This window comes from Melanaphis sacchari, unplaced genomic scaffold, assembly GCF_002803265.2.
Source record: "Melanaphis sacchari strain LSU unplaced genomic scaffold, SCAv2.0 Contig36_pilon_pilon, whole genome shotgun sequence".
In the NCBI taxonomy this organism is placed as follows: Eukaryota; Metazoa; Arthropoda; class Insecta; order Hemiptera; family Aphididae; genus Melanaphis; species Melanaphis sacchari.
The window spans coordinates 4,318,070-4,336,301 of NW_020271232.1; the positions used below are offsets into that span (position 1 = coordinate 4,318,070).

General features: G+C 27.1%; 1 protein-coding gene across 2 annotated transcripts in view; it reads left to right on the forward strand.

The window, feature by feature from the left end:
* The window catches only part of LOC112597068 (forkhead box protein N2-like), a 46,724-nt gene that overhangs the window by 10,030 nt on the left and 18,462 nt on the right, over positions 1-18,232 (forward strand). Inside the window, exon 2 of one of the 2 annotated variants that reach the window (XM_025342989.1) lies at positions 10,765-11,067. The exons of the other annotated variant lie outside the window; for it this stretch is intronic. Coding sequence (XP_025198774.1) covers positions 10,800-11,067 — 268 coding nt within the window. The 5' untranslated portion in view covers positions 10,765-10,799. The remainder of the gene's footprint in view (positions 1-10,764; positions 11,068-18,232) is intronic. 2 annotated transcript variants of the gene reach the window in all.

Consider the following 18,232-nt stretch of genomic DNA (forward strand, 5'->3'; position numbering starts at 1 on the left):
CGAATTTATACGAAATATGTCAAAATTTAAATTAAATTTCATACGCTCATAATGCGTATGTTGGCCAAATACTTTTTTTAAATAAACAGATACTACAATGGAATTGCATAGCTTTATTAAAAATTGGAATGGATTAAAAAAATCATTACCAGAATCATTTGATATGCAATTAAATGAAATTGAAAGTGAAAATGAAATTGAAGAAAATAATGAGAAAAATAACACTGATAAATTAGAATGTAAATCCTGCAAGAATTGTGTTGTATGCTGCTATAATGTTCTTATAAAATATAATTTATATAGTAATGCATATCATTGCTTGACCATGGCTTATCAATACTTATTGACATTGCCGTGTACTGGTGTACTCAAGTAAGTAAACAGTTGGAATATATCAATAATTTGTATGTATTTTATTTGAAAGATCTAACAGAATTTTCATTAAAATTATTAATATAGGTAGCATGCGAAAGATCATTTTCTCTGTTGAAAATAATTAAAACTCGCCTGAGAAATTCAATGGGTGAAGATAAATTGGACGCATTTATGATGATGGCAGTCGAAAAAAATGTTTTATTTAGTATTGATAATGATGATATTATTAATATGTTAAAAACTAAAAGTGATTTATTAAATAATAAACTTTCTTACTAAAATCAAATTGATTGTAGTAATATATATATATTATAAATTATATTATTTTATTATTATTATTTATTTTTATATACATAACAATTACTTGAGATATACTCTAATAAATTTTAAATGTATAATAGTTATTTTATTTTGTTTTATATCAATTAATCAAAATATTTAAAAAAATGTATAGTAAAATTGTTTTTACATAAAAAAATATATATATTATATATAGGGCCGTTAGTATACTGAGGGCCTCTAAAATTATGATTTTCCCGGGCTGTTTTTTTCTCCCAGTCCGCCACTGGACTTAGGTTAAGTATTTAGCCAAGCCTAATTTAACTTTATTGTTGTTCTAAAATCAACTACATAATATAATTAAATTTAATATATTATTGTGTAAATATTGTAAATAAGTAAATACCTATTTAATTTTAAACGATCATAAAACATAATAATCCTTATGTGGTTGTAATTAAAAAAATGTATTTATTACAAAAATCTACAAAATGTTCAATTAAAATTTAGAAATTTTTAAATTTTAATTAGTTATTTCTTCTGTATTTAAAAAAAAAAAAGAATATTAGATCCTATTTTACTACTTATATATCCTGCAGGTATTTTATAAACTAAAATATTGTAGAAATATTTTGTTCCTTACCTAGTTTATGAAATTCGTGAAAACCAATTTGGTTTAAATAGAATGATATAACTGTTTACATTACTTCAGTATTCGCTTTGTTTACAATCTAAGAAATTTCAATAGTTCAGTACCTTTATTTTTTTTTTATTTAATGTCGATTATTATTAGGCTATATAATCGTCGTTTACTTAAAATTTAAACCAAATAAAATTATATTTTCACCATGACCTTTTATATTGTTGACAACATTGCTTAAGCTGCAACGTGGCTGTTTAATAACTGAACCTCATTAAGATAACAATATTCTGATAAATATATTTGATACAACTAAGTACTTTACAATGAATATACATTTTATAGTTTTAAGTATCCCATTATTTCCATTTATAATATAATAGACATAGTGTATATTAAAGTATTCTATTGAATATTTTGTAAATTAATTTTCAGTGATGCATTCTGTACATTTTAAAGCGTCCTGTATTATTGTATGCCTTCATTTTTTTAGATAAACAAACACATCGAAATACCGAGATACCTTGTAATTTTTTATTTTAATTATAAATTATGTTCAACTTAAATATAGTATATAAAACATAATATATTATAAACTTATACATTTTATTAAACATATATATCTTAATTATAAATATATATAAAAAAAAATATTACAGTTATCAATTTATCATAATATTTGCATTATTTATTAATAACATTTTATTGAAAGTTGGAAGGTATATTAGACCAGTTTTGAAGGAAAACTGGAATAATTAAGTAAAATGTTTATTGCTTACCATATTAAATAGTGGTAAATCTTGATCTGCCCCAAGTGACGATCATATTTTTCTTTTGAACAAAAATTAGAAAGTAGTAATTTATATTTATGTATAATATGTATATATTATAGTTTTCATTTGTATAGAGTATAGACGTATAATACTATAGCGATATATTTTGCATAGTTTTATTACTCTGTTGATCTATAACTTGAAATTAATTCTAAATATTATTATTTTAATTTATACCTATTACCATATTTCTATCATGTATAGATAACTACTAGGTATTAGTATTATTTTCATATTATCTCTAATGTTGTTATTTTATATTAAGTTTTATTGTTTCTATGTTTAATATTTTAATTCTCAAGGTTTAATAAGATTTTTTTGAAATCCTATAAAAGATAATTACAATGATACAATTATTATAGTACAAAACTAAATAAGATTGAAATTCAGTCTATATATAAGTATAAAACTATAAATGAACCTACACTCATAATTTATTAAATAAGTATTTATAATTTTATAATTAACTAGCTGTACCTATAACCCGACTTCGCCCGTAAAAAATAAACTAATATAATATTTTAACATATTTCAATTCAAGGGAAAGTCGGCGTTAGAGCACTTCACTTTATGAACTAATTTAACCGAGATGTGTAATCAGTCTGTAGCTTATTGGAAATAACACATAATCAAACAAAGTATTAACTTTTCTCTGAACTTTACTTTAAGAATTATTTGAAATTTTTGTCAAAATTAATCAAGTACTTTTAAAATAAGTTATAATATAATTATATATATACATAAATATCTTTTATTTTTATAACTAATAACAACTTTAAAAATTAACAAAAATTGTTATGAACAAAATAATATTCACGTGTGTGTCTACTTTATAGAAACTTATGATAGTCAAAAAACAAAGCTTTGAACATTACCCGAGTCTTAAGAATATGTGATTAAAATTTGGTATTAATTGGTTCTGTAGTTTTCAAGTCTTTAAGTTCCATATTAACGTATATTAATTTATTAAATTTAATTAATAAGTTCTCATCTTATTATTATTATTTTCCCGACCCATACCTGTTTTTAATCTATATTTTATCAATGTCTAAATTATTATGTTGACGTCACTTTCCATATTCAAAATGTAATTTCATTATCTATAAATTAATACGAGTATGCTATGTTACTATTCTTAAGTTGTTCTCTAATTGTTGAGCTATAATAGTTTATTACTTGAAGCTAATAAAAAAAAATTATTATTATTATTATTATTATTATTTTATTTTATTGACGGGATGGACTCATTGACTTAATTATATTATAAACATTATAAAATGTGGCATAAAAACTATAGATTATATAATTTATGCAATGCTTATAATGGATTTCGTTATTATTAGGGAAATTAAACTATACTATCATAAAAGTGATTGAACACTAACTGCCACCCTACATGGTTTAACTAGATCTATCCACAGCCTGTCCCACACTTTAGCACTTTAAGTAGAAATGATAATGTAGCTTATTTTGAAACTTAATAGTCAACGAACACTTTTGGGAAACTGAAAAATGGACATTTAATTAGTTAGCTGCATGGTATCATTGAATATATACACACTATTAAATGTGTATTATAATTAATAACGATAGTTACACACATATTACACACAAAAGGAACGGATTTCCTGCATTGTATGACAGTGCAAACAGTACGGTGTAGATGCTTACCTGTCATTAACATAACACACCGCGTCCAGACGATATATCGGAAATCTATACCTAAATATTTAAACATTATATCGGTATTAATAAGAAAATTCTAAAAAATTAATAGGATCTTTTTCGACCTATTTATATTAACCATAAATTATTTGGTGATATTCTATAAAGTGTTTTGCTGTCGGTTGACTCGTAACAACAGATAACTATCTAAACCAAGCTGGGTAATAATAAAAAGAAAAAATAGAATAGTCCAAAAAATGACGACACATTGTAAATCATTAAAAATAGTTATTATTTTCATTTCTATATTTATGGTTTGAAAAGAGTTTTGGCATATTTTCTAAATGGTATAAAATAAACTCAAGTCAACAGTGAAGATTAGGTATATATTTAAAGTTACATATTTTGTAAGTTCATAATATTCATGAACTAAAATTTGCTACATTATTATTTCTACCATTTAATGATCAAAACAAGAAAAATCATAAATGCACAATATACTTGAATAATATTATGATAGTCAAACGATTATATAGATAAGTTAAATTGAAATTTGTATGGGTTAACATCAATTTCTAAAATTTATAAAAGTGATTTAAAATATGCTGCAGGACCTGTAGTACGCTACTAAAGCTCTAATGTTCTCAAGAATCTATATTAAAATGTATACTTTCACTCCATTAAAAATTATACATATAGTACCTAGCTATGTAACCTACAAATTACAATAATATAATAATAAACAAATATATTTTAATATATTATTTGTTTATTCATAACACCCATCGACAAAATTTTAATCTAAAATATAATTAATATTTTAAAAATATTGTTTTTGTTTAATATTTTCTCCGATATATTTTTTTCCATCATAGATAATTATTCCCCCCCCCCCCAAAAAAAGTTATCTTAAGGTTAGTAACCTTTCTCGGTGTTATTTCAAACAGATGTTTTATCCGAATATTGAGCTCCGAAGTCTTTCAAATATTAGATGATTTCTGCAGCCTACTTAAAACAATAATATACACAATGCATTTAACAGCAATTAATTGCCTCTATTTTTGTTATATATACATACAACATGTACTATATATTAGAAATAGTGCTAGTAGTAAGAGAAATCGTTGTATATAATTGTAATAGTTATATGAATTTTCAACATTTGTTTATGAATAATTTTAGCCGTGGACATTAAATAAATTTCATATATCAATATTGAATTTGCCTACAATAATCATTTATAGGTTCCTACATTTTAATAATCATTTTTTTTCAATAGTTAGCTCATAAACACTTAGTATACTAAAAAAAAATAGTATACATAGGGGTCAATTTTTTAGATATGTTACCCTGTTAACTGCAAGAGGATATCCGCAGTACACACCACAGTCTAACAATAATATTCTCCATAAATTCTCACCATGTATTATAATAAACCCTCACAATAATGTTTCAATGAATATTGAACGTAGGGGCTTACCGTCGCGTTATGATAGCAATGTCATTCAGCATTTCCTTGAACCCGTATTGACCTTATATTCTTTATGACTGCCCCTTCCACTACAATTTAGAATAACGGAATTAAAGCATGAACGCTATTATGCAGTAATATAAAATATATCAGAATAAGTGCATAGAAATAAGTAAATATTTCTAAAATGTATTTGCACTATTAAAACAGTATTCAACAAATTTTTTCGAATGAGAATACTGGATAACTAAAATACAACGTTACGACTTACGAAGCCATGGTAACCGCATAAAAATTTAAATACAATTATAACATGAAAAAGTCAGTTTCTATTTTTTTAATTACATAAATTTAAAAAAAATGATAATATAAATTTTTGTTTATATTTTTTTAATTGTTTAAATCATATTACATAATTATTTTATTTTTTTGTTTGGTAATTTTTTGCACATTGGCAACTATGTTGTGATTTAGTTATTTAAAAATTGGTCAAGAAAATAAATAGAATAATTATTGTAGAATTATACCATGTATAATTTAAAAATAAAATTATAAAAATGTATACTTATTCACTACCTACCTAACCTACGTTTTAAAATTATACATTAACAAATTCTTTTTTTTTTTAAGTGTTCTTTAAAGATTTTTTTATGGATTTACAATAATATTGTATTAATAATTGTAATTTTTTTAAACATATAACTATCACTACTACTAATACTACGATTAATTTTACTTTTACATATGTGGGATAAAAATATTGAATCGACGATTTACGACAGAAGTAAAGATTATTAATGAGGTAATTTTTAACTGAGAATACTCTAAACCACTGGAAATTATTATATATAGTTCACATTATGTAAAAACGTAATCAAAATTATAAGTACAAACACATAATTTTTTAAACCAATTACTAACGTCTATAAAATGTATAATAAAAGAAGAGTAGACCCGTTATCGGTAGTTATCTGTATGCATGTGTCTGTAATAGATGTACAATATGCGTCCCTACTCCACACAGCTGCACACCACGTAATAACATCACACAATATATGGTGATAACAACGCATATTAAATACATTTAAAAAATGAAACACGCCTGACATTTAACAATGCTTAAACAAATACAGACAATGTTGCGTTGTTGTAGTAGCTACACGTGTTTTTTCGGACCATATTTATCGGTTTGACGTTTATGATTTTATTTGAGCAAATACATGAGTGTAGATTGTTGATGGAACACGGTTTCTAGTTAGGTCAGCATGGCTATCAGTAGAATGTGTCGTTGTATTATGTTATTATTATTACAATTTAACATTGCGATGAGAGTTTAAATTAAAATAAGATAAATAATACACAAGAAAGCAACGTAGGTATTAATTATGAAATATTATTATTTTTATTATGATATCCGCCACCAGGTCTCAATCGTATTTAGGTACGCATTTGGCTAGTATTATAATAATATATTTTTCCCTTTTAATTTGTGGTCCAGGAAAAAAAAATGAAAACAACAATATTGCGATAAATTGATGGTTATTTTCTTATCGTCCGTCGAAATTTAAATCGTTCAATTTTTATTTTCTTCTTCCCAAGCACCATTAAAATAGCAACGTTGCCGTTTATTAATTTACCTACTCACGACATGACTACATGCACCGCGCCCATGCATGTGCGCGGACGAACGCAATGTGTTGCAAAACTCGGCGAGAGATAAACATTAGATTGAACTGTTTGCAATATACATATAATAAATTCGGTGTTAGAGGTTGCCAAGCAACTCCACATACTAACGACATTAGCGAACGACTAATTTTATAAAAATAATAATAATTAATAATAATGCGTAATATAATATAATATTATAATCATATTTTATTTTACGGTTTTGTTCGTGATTTAGACGTAATTGTGTTTTTATTTAACTATAATACTGTATTATACTTGCTAATTTCTTATAAGTTATAACACAATATTTTTATATATAAAAATATATATTTTTTTTTTAATATTTTTATCTATATATTATCTACTTATATTTGTTGTTTACTGGCTTTTATTTGAAACGCGAGTTGCGTCTTACGTATATGGTAGTAGTCTATTTTACGTAATTATTATGTACTACAAATATTTTTTCATTCAATTTGTTCCTTAAATCGCCGAGATAACCGTTGTGAAAATTCTCATGATTTTGAAAAGTATTACATAATATTTATACAAATATATTGTGTCTACATTTTAATATTTTATAATAATACATTTGTATTAATCCATTGTAGTTTTCTCATTAATAATCTGCAACAAAAAACAATATAATTAGAAAGTTTTACAAAAGTATTGACATTTCATTTGGGTTCTGTATAGTGTTATAATTATTTCCATTATCTAAAATCAAAGAATTCAATAATTTATTTCCGAACAAGAAAAATGCGTTTATACATAAAAGTTTCTAGTAAAAAGTCAACAATATTACTTATATAAACTTTACTAACTTAAATCTTTACAGCTTACATATAGTTGACTTATACTTTAAATTTTAAGCAGACCGATGAATGTATCTATTGGTTTTATAATAATGTGTGTTATTTTATTTTATATATTTTTTTTTTTTATAGAAATAAATTTCTAATTCTTAAAAATTGGACATTTATTCGAAAAAACGATTTTAGTTATTATATTGTAATTTAAAATAGTATAATATGTAGCATAATCGGAAAGTGAGCTATTTCTGTCACGGTCGACGCGCGTGTCGTACGTGTCGCAGGTGATAGCTGTATTTCGTTCAAATCAAAAATTACCTTCCAGCACTAGCCACACCATTTTTATCACGTCTCTGTTTCCTATGTTACCACTACCAATGGTTGTTAGAAATATACTCGTCATGAATTCGTGACAATTAATTTCTTTGCACCAAGAAAAATAATCGAAAAGTATAATATACAAAGGCTTATTGTTTTGTTAGGACCATGGTATTTAATTGTCAGACACTGACTTATAATTCATAATGGCTGTTTTTGTCGTTTTCGGTATCTAGATTCGCCAAACTATTTCAATGAAACAACACGAGAGCAATCCACCTACCAGCTATTATTTGATATATTATTATTCATAATTTCCATATACACTGATATTAATAAGCTTTATTTTATAATTAATACTACGAATTTTTTAATTAGTTGTAATAGTTAGGATAATCCATAATATACTATTATGATTATTAATATTTATAAAATGCCATATGCCATATTTTTCCAAAAATTAGAATAACCTTGATCTTTTAATAACCTATCTATATTATAAAATATCCTTAGAAGTAGAAACTGTCTCAGAATTTTTTTCTTACTTATTCAATGATTTATTTAATTCAAATTTAACAAACCCATTTCAGTAAAATTACTACATCTAATCAATTGCGAGGTTTACCTTAAATCCACTATACTGTAAAGGGTTATTTTTTTTTTTATTTACAATTATTATGGTCAACTATACTATTTCCTTGGATTGTACTTGTACGTACATATTATAGATTACAGGTACTACTAAGTTTTAAATCCATATTATTTTACGTATTCAAAGTAAATTATTTCTTTTATTTTATGAACATAATGATTTTACCAAACGTAATCCCCTATGTAGCTTCGGGTTGGCTGGATTACTTAGGTATTATACGACATTGGTTACTGCCAGCATAGATATGAAATTACTTACTAAAAATATTCCGAAATAATGAGTATATGTTATAACGATATAGATAATAACATTAAATGTCTATCAAATTATTAACTTGGAAATTAAAAAACGCATTACACATGTTCATCGTCCATCTTTTGTAGCTTCTATATAAGTTACAATACTGCCAATAGAAGAAATAGATAAACAAAAATATACTATTAATTTTATAATTAAATACAAAAATTAAAAAAATATAAATGGTGGATTTTTGACATTGTTGAGATAGCAATTTAATGAATTCCCAATAAAGTAAAATGAGACATAGGTATTGCAAAATTTGAAATCTGCTATTAAATAATCTATTGTGGCCAAGTATACTAGAAGTTTAGAAATATAGGATTATTATGATCCACTGTATAACTCAATGTGTAATTATCTGTAAATAATGTGTCCATACTACATGTAAGCATGATAAGTAATAACATAATATATATATATATATATATATATATGAAAACACTTTTATGTGTATATTATATATGCAATATTATCAGAATATACACATACTAAAATGGTTGTTTTTCATCAAGTTTAACATATTAATAAAAATAATGTAGCGCCTTTATGTAATAATAATAACACGTTTATTTTTACATATATTTCACAAGCGGGACAACGCGATTTTAAATGTTTTAAGGTATACGATTAAGTGTAATAATAAAGAATATTATACTATGATGATCATTACGTAAACTACACGTAATTAATTTAATTAATTATTGTAAAACAATATTTAAAAGTTAAAAAAATGTTTCAATTAGAATTTTCAATCAATATGTAACAATACAAAACATATTGTGTATAATATGCGTTCCGTGTGTTTAGTTTTAATTATTGTTAGATATGTACAACATTTTTGTTTCTATTATAATAATGATTGTCGTACCGAAACAGTTCTTAAGAAAATTATATTTTAACATTTTTACTAAATTAAAATCATATATTTTTTAATTACATTTTTAGTTATACCTTTTAAAATAGTTATTAATATTAATTTTTATTTATAAAATAATAATTTTTCATCGTACAAGGTTTTTTTAATGTTTAATTTCTTTAGTAAACCTGTAAACTAGTTACATTTTTTGTACTAACTTCCAATACAGCTTTCTTTAATAATTATTATGGCCATTATTATTTTTAAGTATCTATCAAATACATATTATGATAGTAACTCAAAAAATTCGTTAAAAATGTTTTTTTTTTTTTTACTAATAGATTATGATTCATTAAATTCAGTAGGTATTCATAGTATACATATACATAATATAATCTTAAAACTAAATGTATTATAGTTTATTCAATTACTATCATGTAGTTATTATGAATATTTTTAAATTTTATTTTTAAATCATCTAAATATACTAATTAGTACCTATTATTAGTTATTATTAATAACATGTTCCAATTATGAATCATCAAATTACTCTGTAGATGTAAAATAGTGTGCTTGCGTTTTATATCGAAATTTAATGTTTTCACGATTCACAGTAGTTGGTTATTTCGTACATGATGAATACAAAAAAAAATTAACTCGTGAATATTTTACGTTTTTCCTTAGGCTATAAACGAGGTATGGTCTGACCATCCTATATAATATGAAATGAAACGCGTCATTTATGTGTCTAGAAATTTGTTTCTAAATGTTTCGCTGTAAACTACGCGCAATTATCATCTTTTTTTTTTTTTTTCAATTTCACAGTTATTATAATAATATTGTGTACAACTTAAACTAAACGTTCGGCTGTGTGCGTGTGTGTGTGTTGAAGGAGGCGGCGATCGGTTGCGGTGGCGGCGACGGTGGATGGCGCCGCCTCGGTTATCGGACGAACAGAAGGCATTGTCACGTCAGCGCAGACGGGACAGGCGTAGGGAGTTGCAGAGGTTGAGGCGGGCCGACCCGGTATACCGGCTGGCGGAGCGGGCGCGAAACACGCGAGCCCGTCGAGAACAGAGGAACGATCCGGAGTACCGCAAGAAGGAAAGGGAACGCGACACCCGGGCACACCGCGACCGGCGGAACAGGGTAGACACGGTGATGCGAAACATCGCCGGCAGCCTGTGGACCAACGGTAATGCACGGGAATCCCCATCACATATTACATACCTAATAGTATAATATAGATACCTACCTATAGTTTTATACCAAAAGTAGTAAAGTCGATCGTCGCACAAAGTCCGAGTACCTACTCGCTACGTCTTACATATTGTTACATTATACATTTATCATAATGCGTAGTTGTACGTATATGCAAGCGTCTTGTGAATACAAGAAGTAGGAAAAATAAAGGAAACTTTGGAAGGCTAAAAGCCCCTCCCCATAAATATCTCATTAGTACCCTCAATATTTAAGATCGTATTTTTCATGTAGATACCCATTTAAAATTATTATAGCAGTCATGGGTTACATACGAATGATGAATAACTACAGATTTCGATTATTTTGTTTTATTATTTTTGTATTCGCTATAAATTATATTACATATATTTATATGTATGTATTTGAAAAAAAAAAATAGAAAATATACTTAGAGGTTAATCTCGTTTAAATCATTTAAATCAATTGTTATTTTATAAACTATTAGATATGGTCTAGGTCTGGGGTATGGTCTTTAATCTACATAATATGTGTATTATATAGATTGTAGATAATAATAATTGTAACATTAAAAAAAAAAAAGATTAAGCCCTTTCTAAAATGTCATTCCAATTCCACAAAATCGTTTATCGTTTGAAGAATTGGAGTGTTCTTTTCACTCGAAATGCTTGTCCTGCGTTTTTAGTATTTTTACTATATAGTATTTACAATTATACGTATGCATTTACTCATGTACTCGACCGATGTTTAAATCACCGGATTTGATGGATAAGTTCTAAGGAAATGTTAAGGTTCAAGATCCCAATCGTTGACATGTGCTGCTTATATATAATTATTATATTTCATTCTATACTTTAAATTGAACAAATTTAATTTAAATAGGTATTTAATGAAAAAACATGAGGTTTTTAATGACCGGCGAATGGAATAATTTATATTATCATCATGAGAATTATTTGGATGAATACTAAATAATATATAAATGAGTTGTATTTTCAATTTTTAGATTGAAATCTTTCATCTCTTTCCTTGGTGATAGCATTTATATTTTTCGTTCATTCTACATAAGTATTTCAAAAATTAGAAAATGTCTTACCTATATATCCACTTTTCTACCACTATGTGATTGCGTACCTGCAGTTATAAATGAACGTAGTTATATAAACGTTCGGTCTCAAAGTTTTCCAATAAAACGCGCGTGTACCACGGTGACCCAGAAACGCGATCTTGTTACCTATAAACGAGTAAACGCATTGGTTTATTGTGGCAACCGCTGACGCCCCACCAGTCGACCTGTATACAAGCGTCGGTATTATTATTGTTGTTGTTAGCAACGCTAAATGTAATTTTAAATTATTATGTTATCGTGGTCGGTCGTAGTAGCTTATAATTTTTTACTATTATTATTCGTTGTATTGAAACGGTCGGGAAAACGATACCGCGAGCGTGTACAACGAATGTTTCCCTGTAAATATTACAATAATGATATTGTGTGACGATGACTGGTTAGGATTTAATTTACATATAGTAAAAAATTGCATCGTAGTTAAAATAAAAATAATAAAGCCTGTACTTTATATTGGCATTAAGCCGTATTTTCTCTCGCGTGTCTGAGACTATATTATAATAGACTATAATGTGGTTTTATGCTCATGATCTGACTGACGTACAATTATTAATGTAGGTATATTGTAATTCTTAATGTACATAACAAGTTGAAATTTTTAACCAAAATGTATTTCATATGCGGTATTTATATAGTAGTCGGTGATGATTATTTTTATTATTATTTCACTCTTACAGACTTGCATTTGTGTACCATGATGGCAGTGTTGCATGTTGAACTCATGATGATGACATTATTGTGAATAGTGTTTATCTTTACCAAACTGAATTGATCTTCTTTATCGGAATTTTAATTCTGTCTAGACCTAATTGCAATTTAATATCGCAAATAACGTTTGGAAAATTTATAATTAGGTACTACATTCGATTGGAGTTAATTTACCGAAGGTTAATACTTAATATTCTCAAATAAGTTAAATCACGTAATATATATTTGTTTAATACATACGATAACTAAAACATTTCTGTGGGTAGTGCATAGGGAATATAATGAGTATTACATATTATATTAAGTGAATTCGTTATAAAAAATTTATGTCGGCGAACATTTCATAATAAAAAGTAATATTAAAATTTATATTTGTGACTTCGGAAATTAAATATAGATACAGTTATATAGGTACGAGATTATTGATAAAATAAAAACTTAATAAAATTTAATTACAAATTCCAATTACTTGTTTGAATTTGAGATATCTACCATTTTATTTTTATGCTAACTTAGTCACGTAGATATTATTGGAATTAATTGATACAGTAAATAACAGTAATTTGTACTCCAAATTTCTATATTTTAACATTTAAAAAATGATTATTGTACCGTACAAATTTAAATTTAATTACACAAACATAATTTTTATTTTTAAATATTACAACATGTGATAAATTATATAATATAAATACATACTTTATTTATGTACCTATTATAGCTGTTATCATAACTCACAAGTCTAAAATATGAGTATGTCATTAATCAATATTTTTTTTATATGTTAATAATGTTGTAGTATATCTATGTTTATATGTATAATATATACAGTATAGTGTATACTACTATTTATGTATATTATTTTTAATATATATTCCAACGAAGATGTTAGTTTTTAAAGAATGTTACAGTTATTAATATGAACCTATATTTTATATAAGATTTATTTTTAATCAATTTAGTTATTTTACAAGTCGACAAATAAAATGCAAAATAGTTGTTTACCAATATACAATTATTCATCATACAGAACATACGATTAGATCATATATTTTTTTTTAAACTTGTATGAGTTAGTTACATTAACTAATTAAGTGTACCTAGTAGTTAGTACATGTTTAACTAATGCCCGTTTATAATATACCATTCTATGCAAGCTTTAGCTGTCCTTGATTAAAACTTTAAAAATATATTACACAATCTGTAATGACACATTACATGACAGCTTATTCTGCAATGGAACACATCACATTATAGTTACACAATAAAAAAAAAATATCTAAACATTATAATAAATAAATATACCATAATAAAAAGTTATTTGGTTATATTTGTTCAATAAAATAATTAAAATTCAAGAATTTCAAAAAAATGAATAAACCCACAAAACCCCAAATTAAAATGCAATTACTTATTTTAGTAATTATGAAATGTACATAATAAACATAGGTATAAACAGTGAATATAATAATATAAAAATAAAATGATAACCTATACAGGGAAATTTCACAATTATATTTACAAATTAATTCTTCACCTATTAGAATATTATATTTATTATTTACTATTTAAAATATTTTTATATTTCGTGATTAATATAGAATCATGATAATTGATTATATCATTTAAATTAATAATCCCTATGGCCTACAGCATAAAGATTTTTGAGGGTCACTCTACAATTACTAAAATAATAACATCTTATAATTTAAAATTAATAAAACAAAATAATGTAACTAAATGTTGATTGGATTTATTTAAAATATTTTAAGTAAAGTACTTTATTTTTATTAACCAATTAATCTATAATTATTATAAATATTTACATTTCCGCAAGGATTTTAAACTTAAATTTTAATTTCTCTTTTAGTTCAATAATTTCTAAATTCTTAGACTGAATAAGTAAGAGTTAATTTACAAATGTGCTTTAAAAAAAAAAAAAAAAATGTATAGAGAAAGCATTATTATAAAAATCAATCGTGTTAAAGAGTTGCTAATGAAATAAAATTATGTATAATATATATATATATAACTATGTAAGTAAATTATTTTATGCGTTAATTATTAAATAACAACAGGAAGTTTAGAAAGTGATAATGTGGCTTAAAAATAAATATTAAAATATTAAAATTAGTCTGCAAATAGCCTGCATTTTTAGATTCTTTCAAAACACTAATGCTATAACAGTTATAGTTAGCTCTGACAACTTCATTAACTACATTATAATATTAAAATTGAATAACTGTACAACAATTTATACATATTTAAAAAAATGTACTTCTACATAGTTCACGGAATTCTATACTTAAAATCTAAAATATATACTTCTCTTGAAGTTCCTTTAATGGAAGCATTCTTTACTCCGTGGTTTTGTGTACGTTTATTTTCTTTCTCTTTGTTATCACTTTTACTGATTATTCTTTACATCAACAGATTGAGTAATAATAATAAAAGAATTAACTACAATTAAAATATAAAGTTCTTGTAGTTTTGCTAACTGTAAAGTATTAAATATTTAATAGTATGTGTGATTTTTATTTTTTGCTTCTAAAAAGGTCTTAAAAAATTATATTGTATCATCATGATTAAAAAATGTAAGCTTAGAACTAAGTACACTAATTGTATTATACTATTGTGATAGTATTTGTATTCTTATTGTACATAATTTTTAGGTGCTATATGTGTCTAATATGGTCTAGTATTATTAAAAATTAAGCCACTTTATTAAGTATCATAATATTATCATACAGTTTAAATTTATAATAGTTATAAAAACATAAATTATCTGAAACATATAGCATATCGTTTTCATATTTTATCTTTTAAAGTGTGTATTTTTTTGTAAAAGCTAAAACATAATAATTATAATAATAATAAAATGTAATTTAGAGATAAGAGTATTGAAATATAGAGTTAAATAATAAATAAATATGTTTTATAAGTCAGGAATTTTTAAAAATTCGTCAACTATCTACATACTTAATAATTTTATAATATATTGATATAAAATTATATAGATATATTGAAAAACGCCGTAAAAGCTTTTTTTTTTAATAGCCTTTAAGGTTAAATATGTTAAAAATAGTTGATGGATTAGTCTTGATTTTATTGGTTTCTCCTTGGATGTAATAGATCCGGGTGTAAAGGTGCTAGCCAATTAGTAGCTTAATTATGTTTATAAAAATATTTTTTGGAAAAACGTATTCTTTAAATCACATCAAACCGCGGATCAAGGTCGGCTATGCCCGAGTTTTATTACTACGTACGCCTATATACGTACAATATTACGACATGCTATCCCCGTCGTGGTCGTCCATCACCTTCTCGTTATGACCCATATATCCATGCACGTGTACAGTGTATAATATTATTACTGTGTTGTATATATATTTATACACACGAACAAATACAATACGGTTGTATTGACGACGACGACGCGTCGTTATAATCGTCGTCGCCCCTATCTCTTGCAGTATAATATTATTTTATGCTGTACCCAGCGAGACGAATCGGTTAAATAGACACAATAATATCATTAATTGCGTTGCAATTATAATGTGTACAATGTATAAGTGCATTATTGTACTCAGTTGTATACCTACATGAAAGAAACGAAGCAATTTCAACGACGGTTTAAGCATCACGCGCGTTTAACACGGCCAGCCGAGGTTTGCGCACACACTCAGACCACTCAGTGTGAGTTTCTGTCACGGTCCTGTGGGATGACTGTTGGGGGGAAGAATCGTGTTGAACGAGCTTGAGTGTTGAAGAAAAACTCGTGTGCGTTTTATTAATTAATTCCGCGGACCGCCTACCACTCCACGTGCCGCACGACGGGAGGATGCGGCTGCTAGCAGCTCCGACGAAACTTTTTGGAAAAGCGCAACTCTTTTTCGGCGTTCTCTCTTTTCTCTCTAATTTTTTCTTCTCCACTCCGGCCCAGCTAATTGTTTTTCACGTCTTTGGCAGAACATCTATTCCTGACCCGCGCTTGCCGATCGTCGTCGCACGCCAAGCACAGACCGATTACGACGTCGTCGTCATGAACCGTTCACCGCGCAGAGACAGCGGCGCTAGGCGCGGGGTCGTCGTCGTCGACGCCGTAGATTTTAAAACGGCTCGGACAACCGAACGCGCCGCCGTTTTGGGGTTACCGCCGTTACCGTCGCCGTCGACGAGATAACGTCAGTGAACTGGACCGACGGTCGGCCAGTCGGTCGAAAATCCCCTGCCCGAATAGGGAAATCCACAGTATATAATACCGAAGCAGTTTCCGCTCAGATTGTATATTATGAAACACGTTTTTGTGAATTTTTAAACTGCGCGTGCATGCGTATTTGTATATGTTGGAAATAAAAATAAACCGTACTGAGGTGCAATAAAGTATTGTTTATTTATTTATTTTTTTTTTTATTGTCACAATACATTCCGTGGTAGTGGTGCTGTGTTCCTCATCGTACAGAACCCGCACATTTTAGTTTTCTACCGCCGTGCCGTCGTAAGTCTGGAAAGCGAATTAGTTATTAATTTATAGTGGCACGCTGCTGCGCAATGCATTAATGCTGGTATTTAAAATTTCCTCCCTCGCTCGCCCCATCACCAACAAATTATAATATATTGTAAATTATGTATTAATATCATTATTCAGCCGTATTAAAGGGTAAATGCACGCGATATGCGGGCCACGTAGCGTCGAGCCGCCGTCAATTGAAACCCGACACTGGGTACAGGAACAACGCCACAACGCACATTACTGCGGCGTGCTTCCGTCAGTCCCGTCCGTCCCTTCGTTTGTGGTTTATATAATATATTATATTATATTTTTATCTAATACAAAATAACGGCATGTGTTACGGCACGCGGTAGATACTAAATGCGCAGCGTGTGGATCGAAATAAGACAAAAATCGCGTCGCGCGTGGCTTTCGTCCAAACGAAAAAAAAATTAATAAATAAATAAACTCGCACCGCTTACACGGGTTACGTTTGTGTTGTTTGTACGGGAGACATGTCTGTGTAGTCGTCGTCATCGCCGCCGACGTCGAAATAGACGTTTGGATATTATTTCGTTTACTGTATAAAACTATTATGTTTGCACCAGCTAACGTTGTAAACTTATCGACGACGTGTGCCAACTAGCATTAGAGTCAGGCGAGTTGTCGCAAATAGTGAAACTTGATTGCCATCGTTCAATATAAGCAGCTTCATTTTGCTTTGAATAATAATGTTAGGTACAAGTGTTGAAATGATACATATTATTGTATGATTAGAATATAATGTTAATCGATTAAACTGTTTAGTCATAT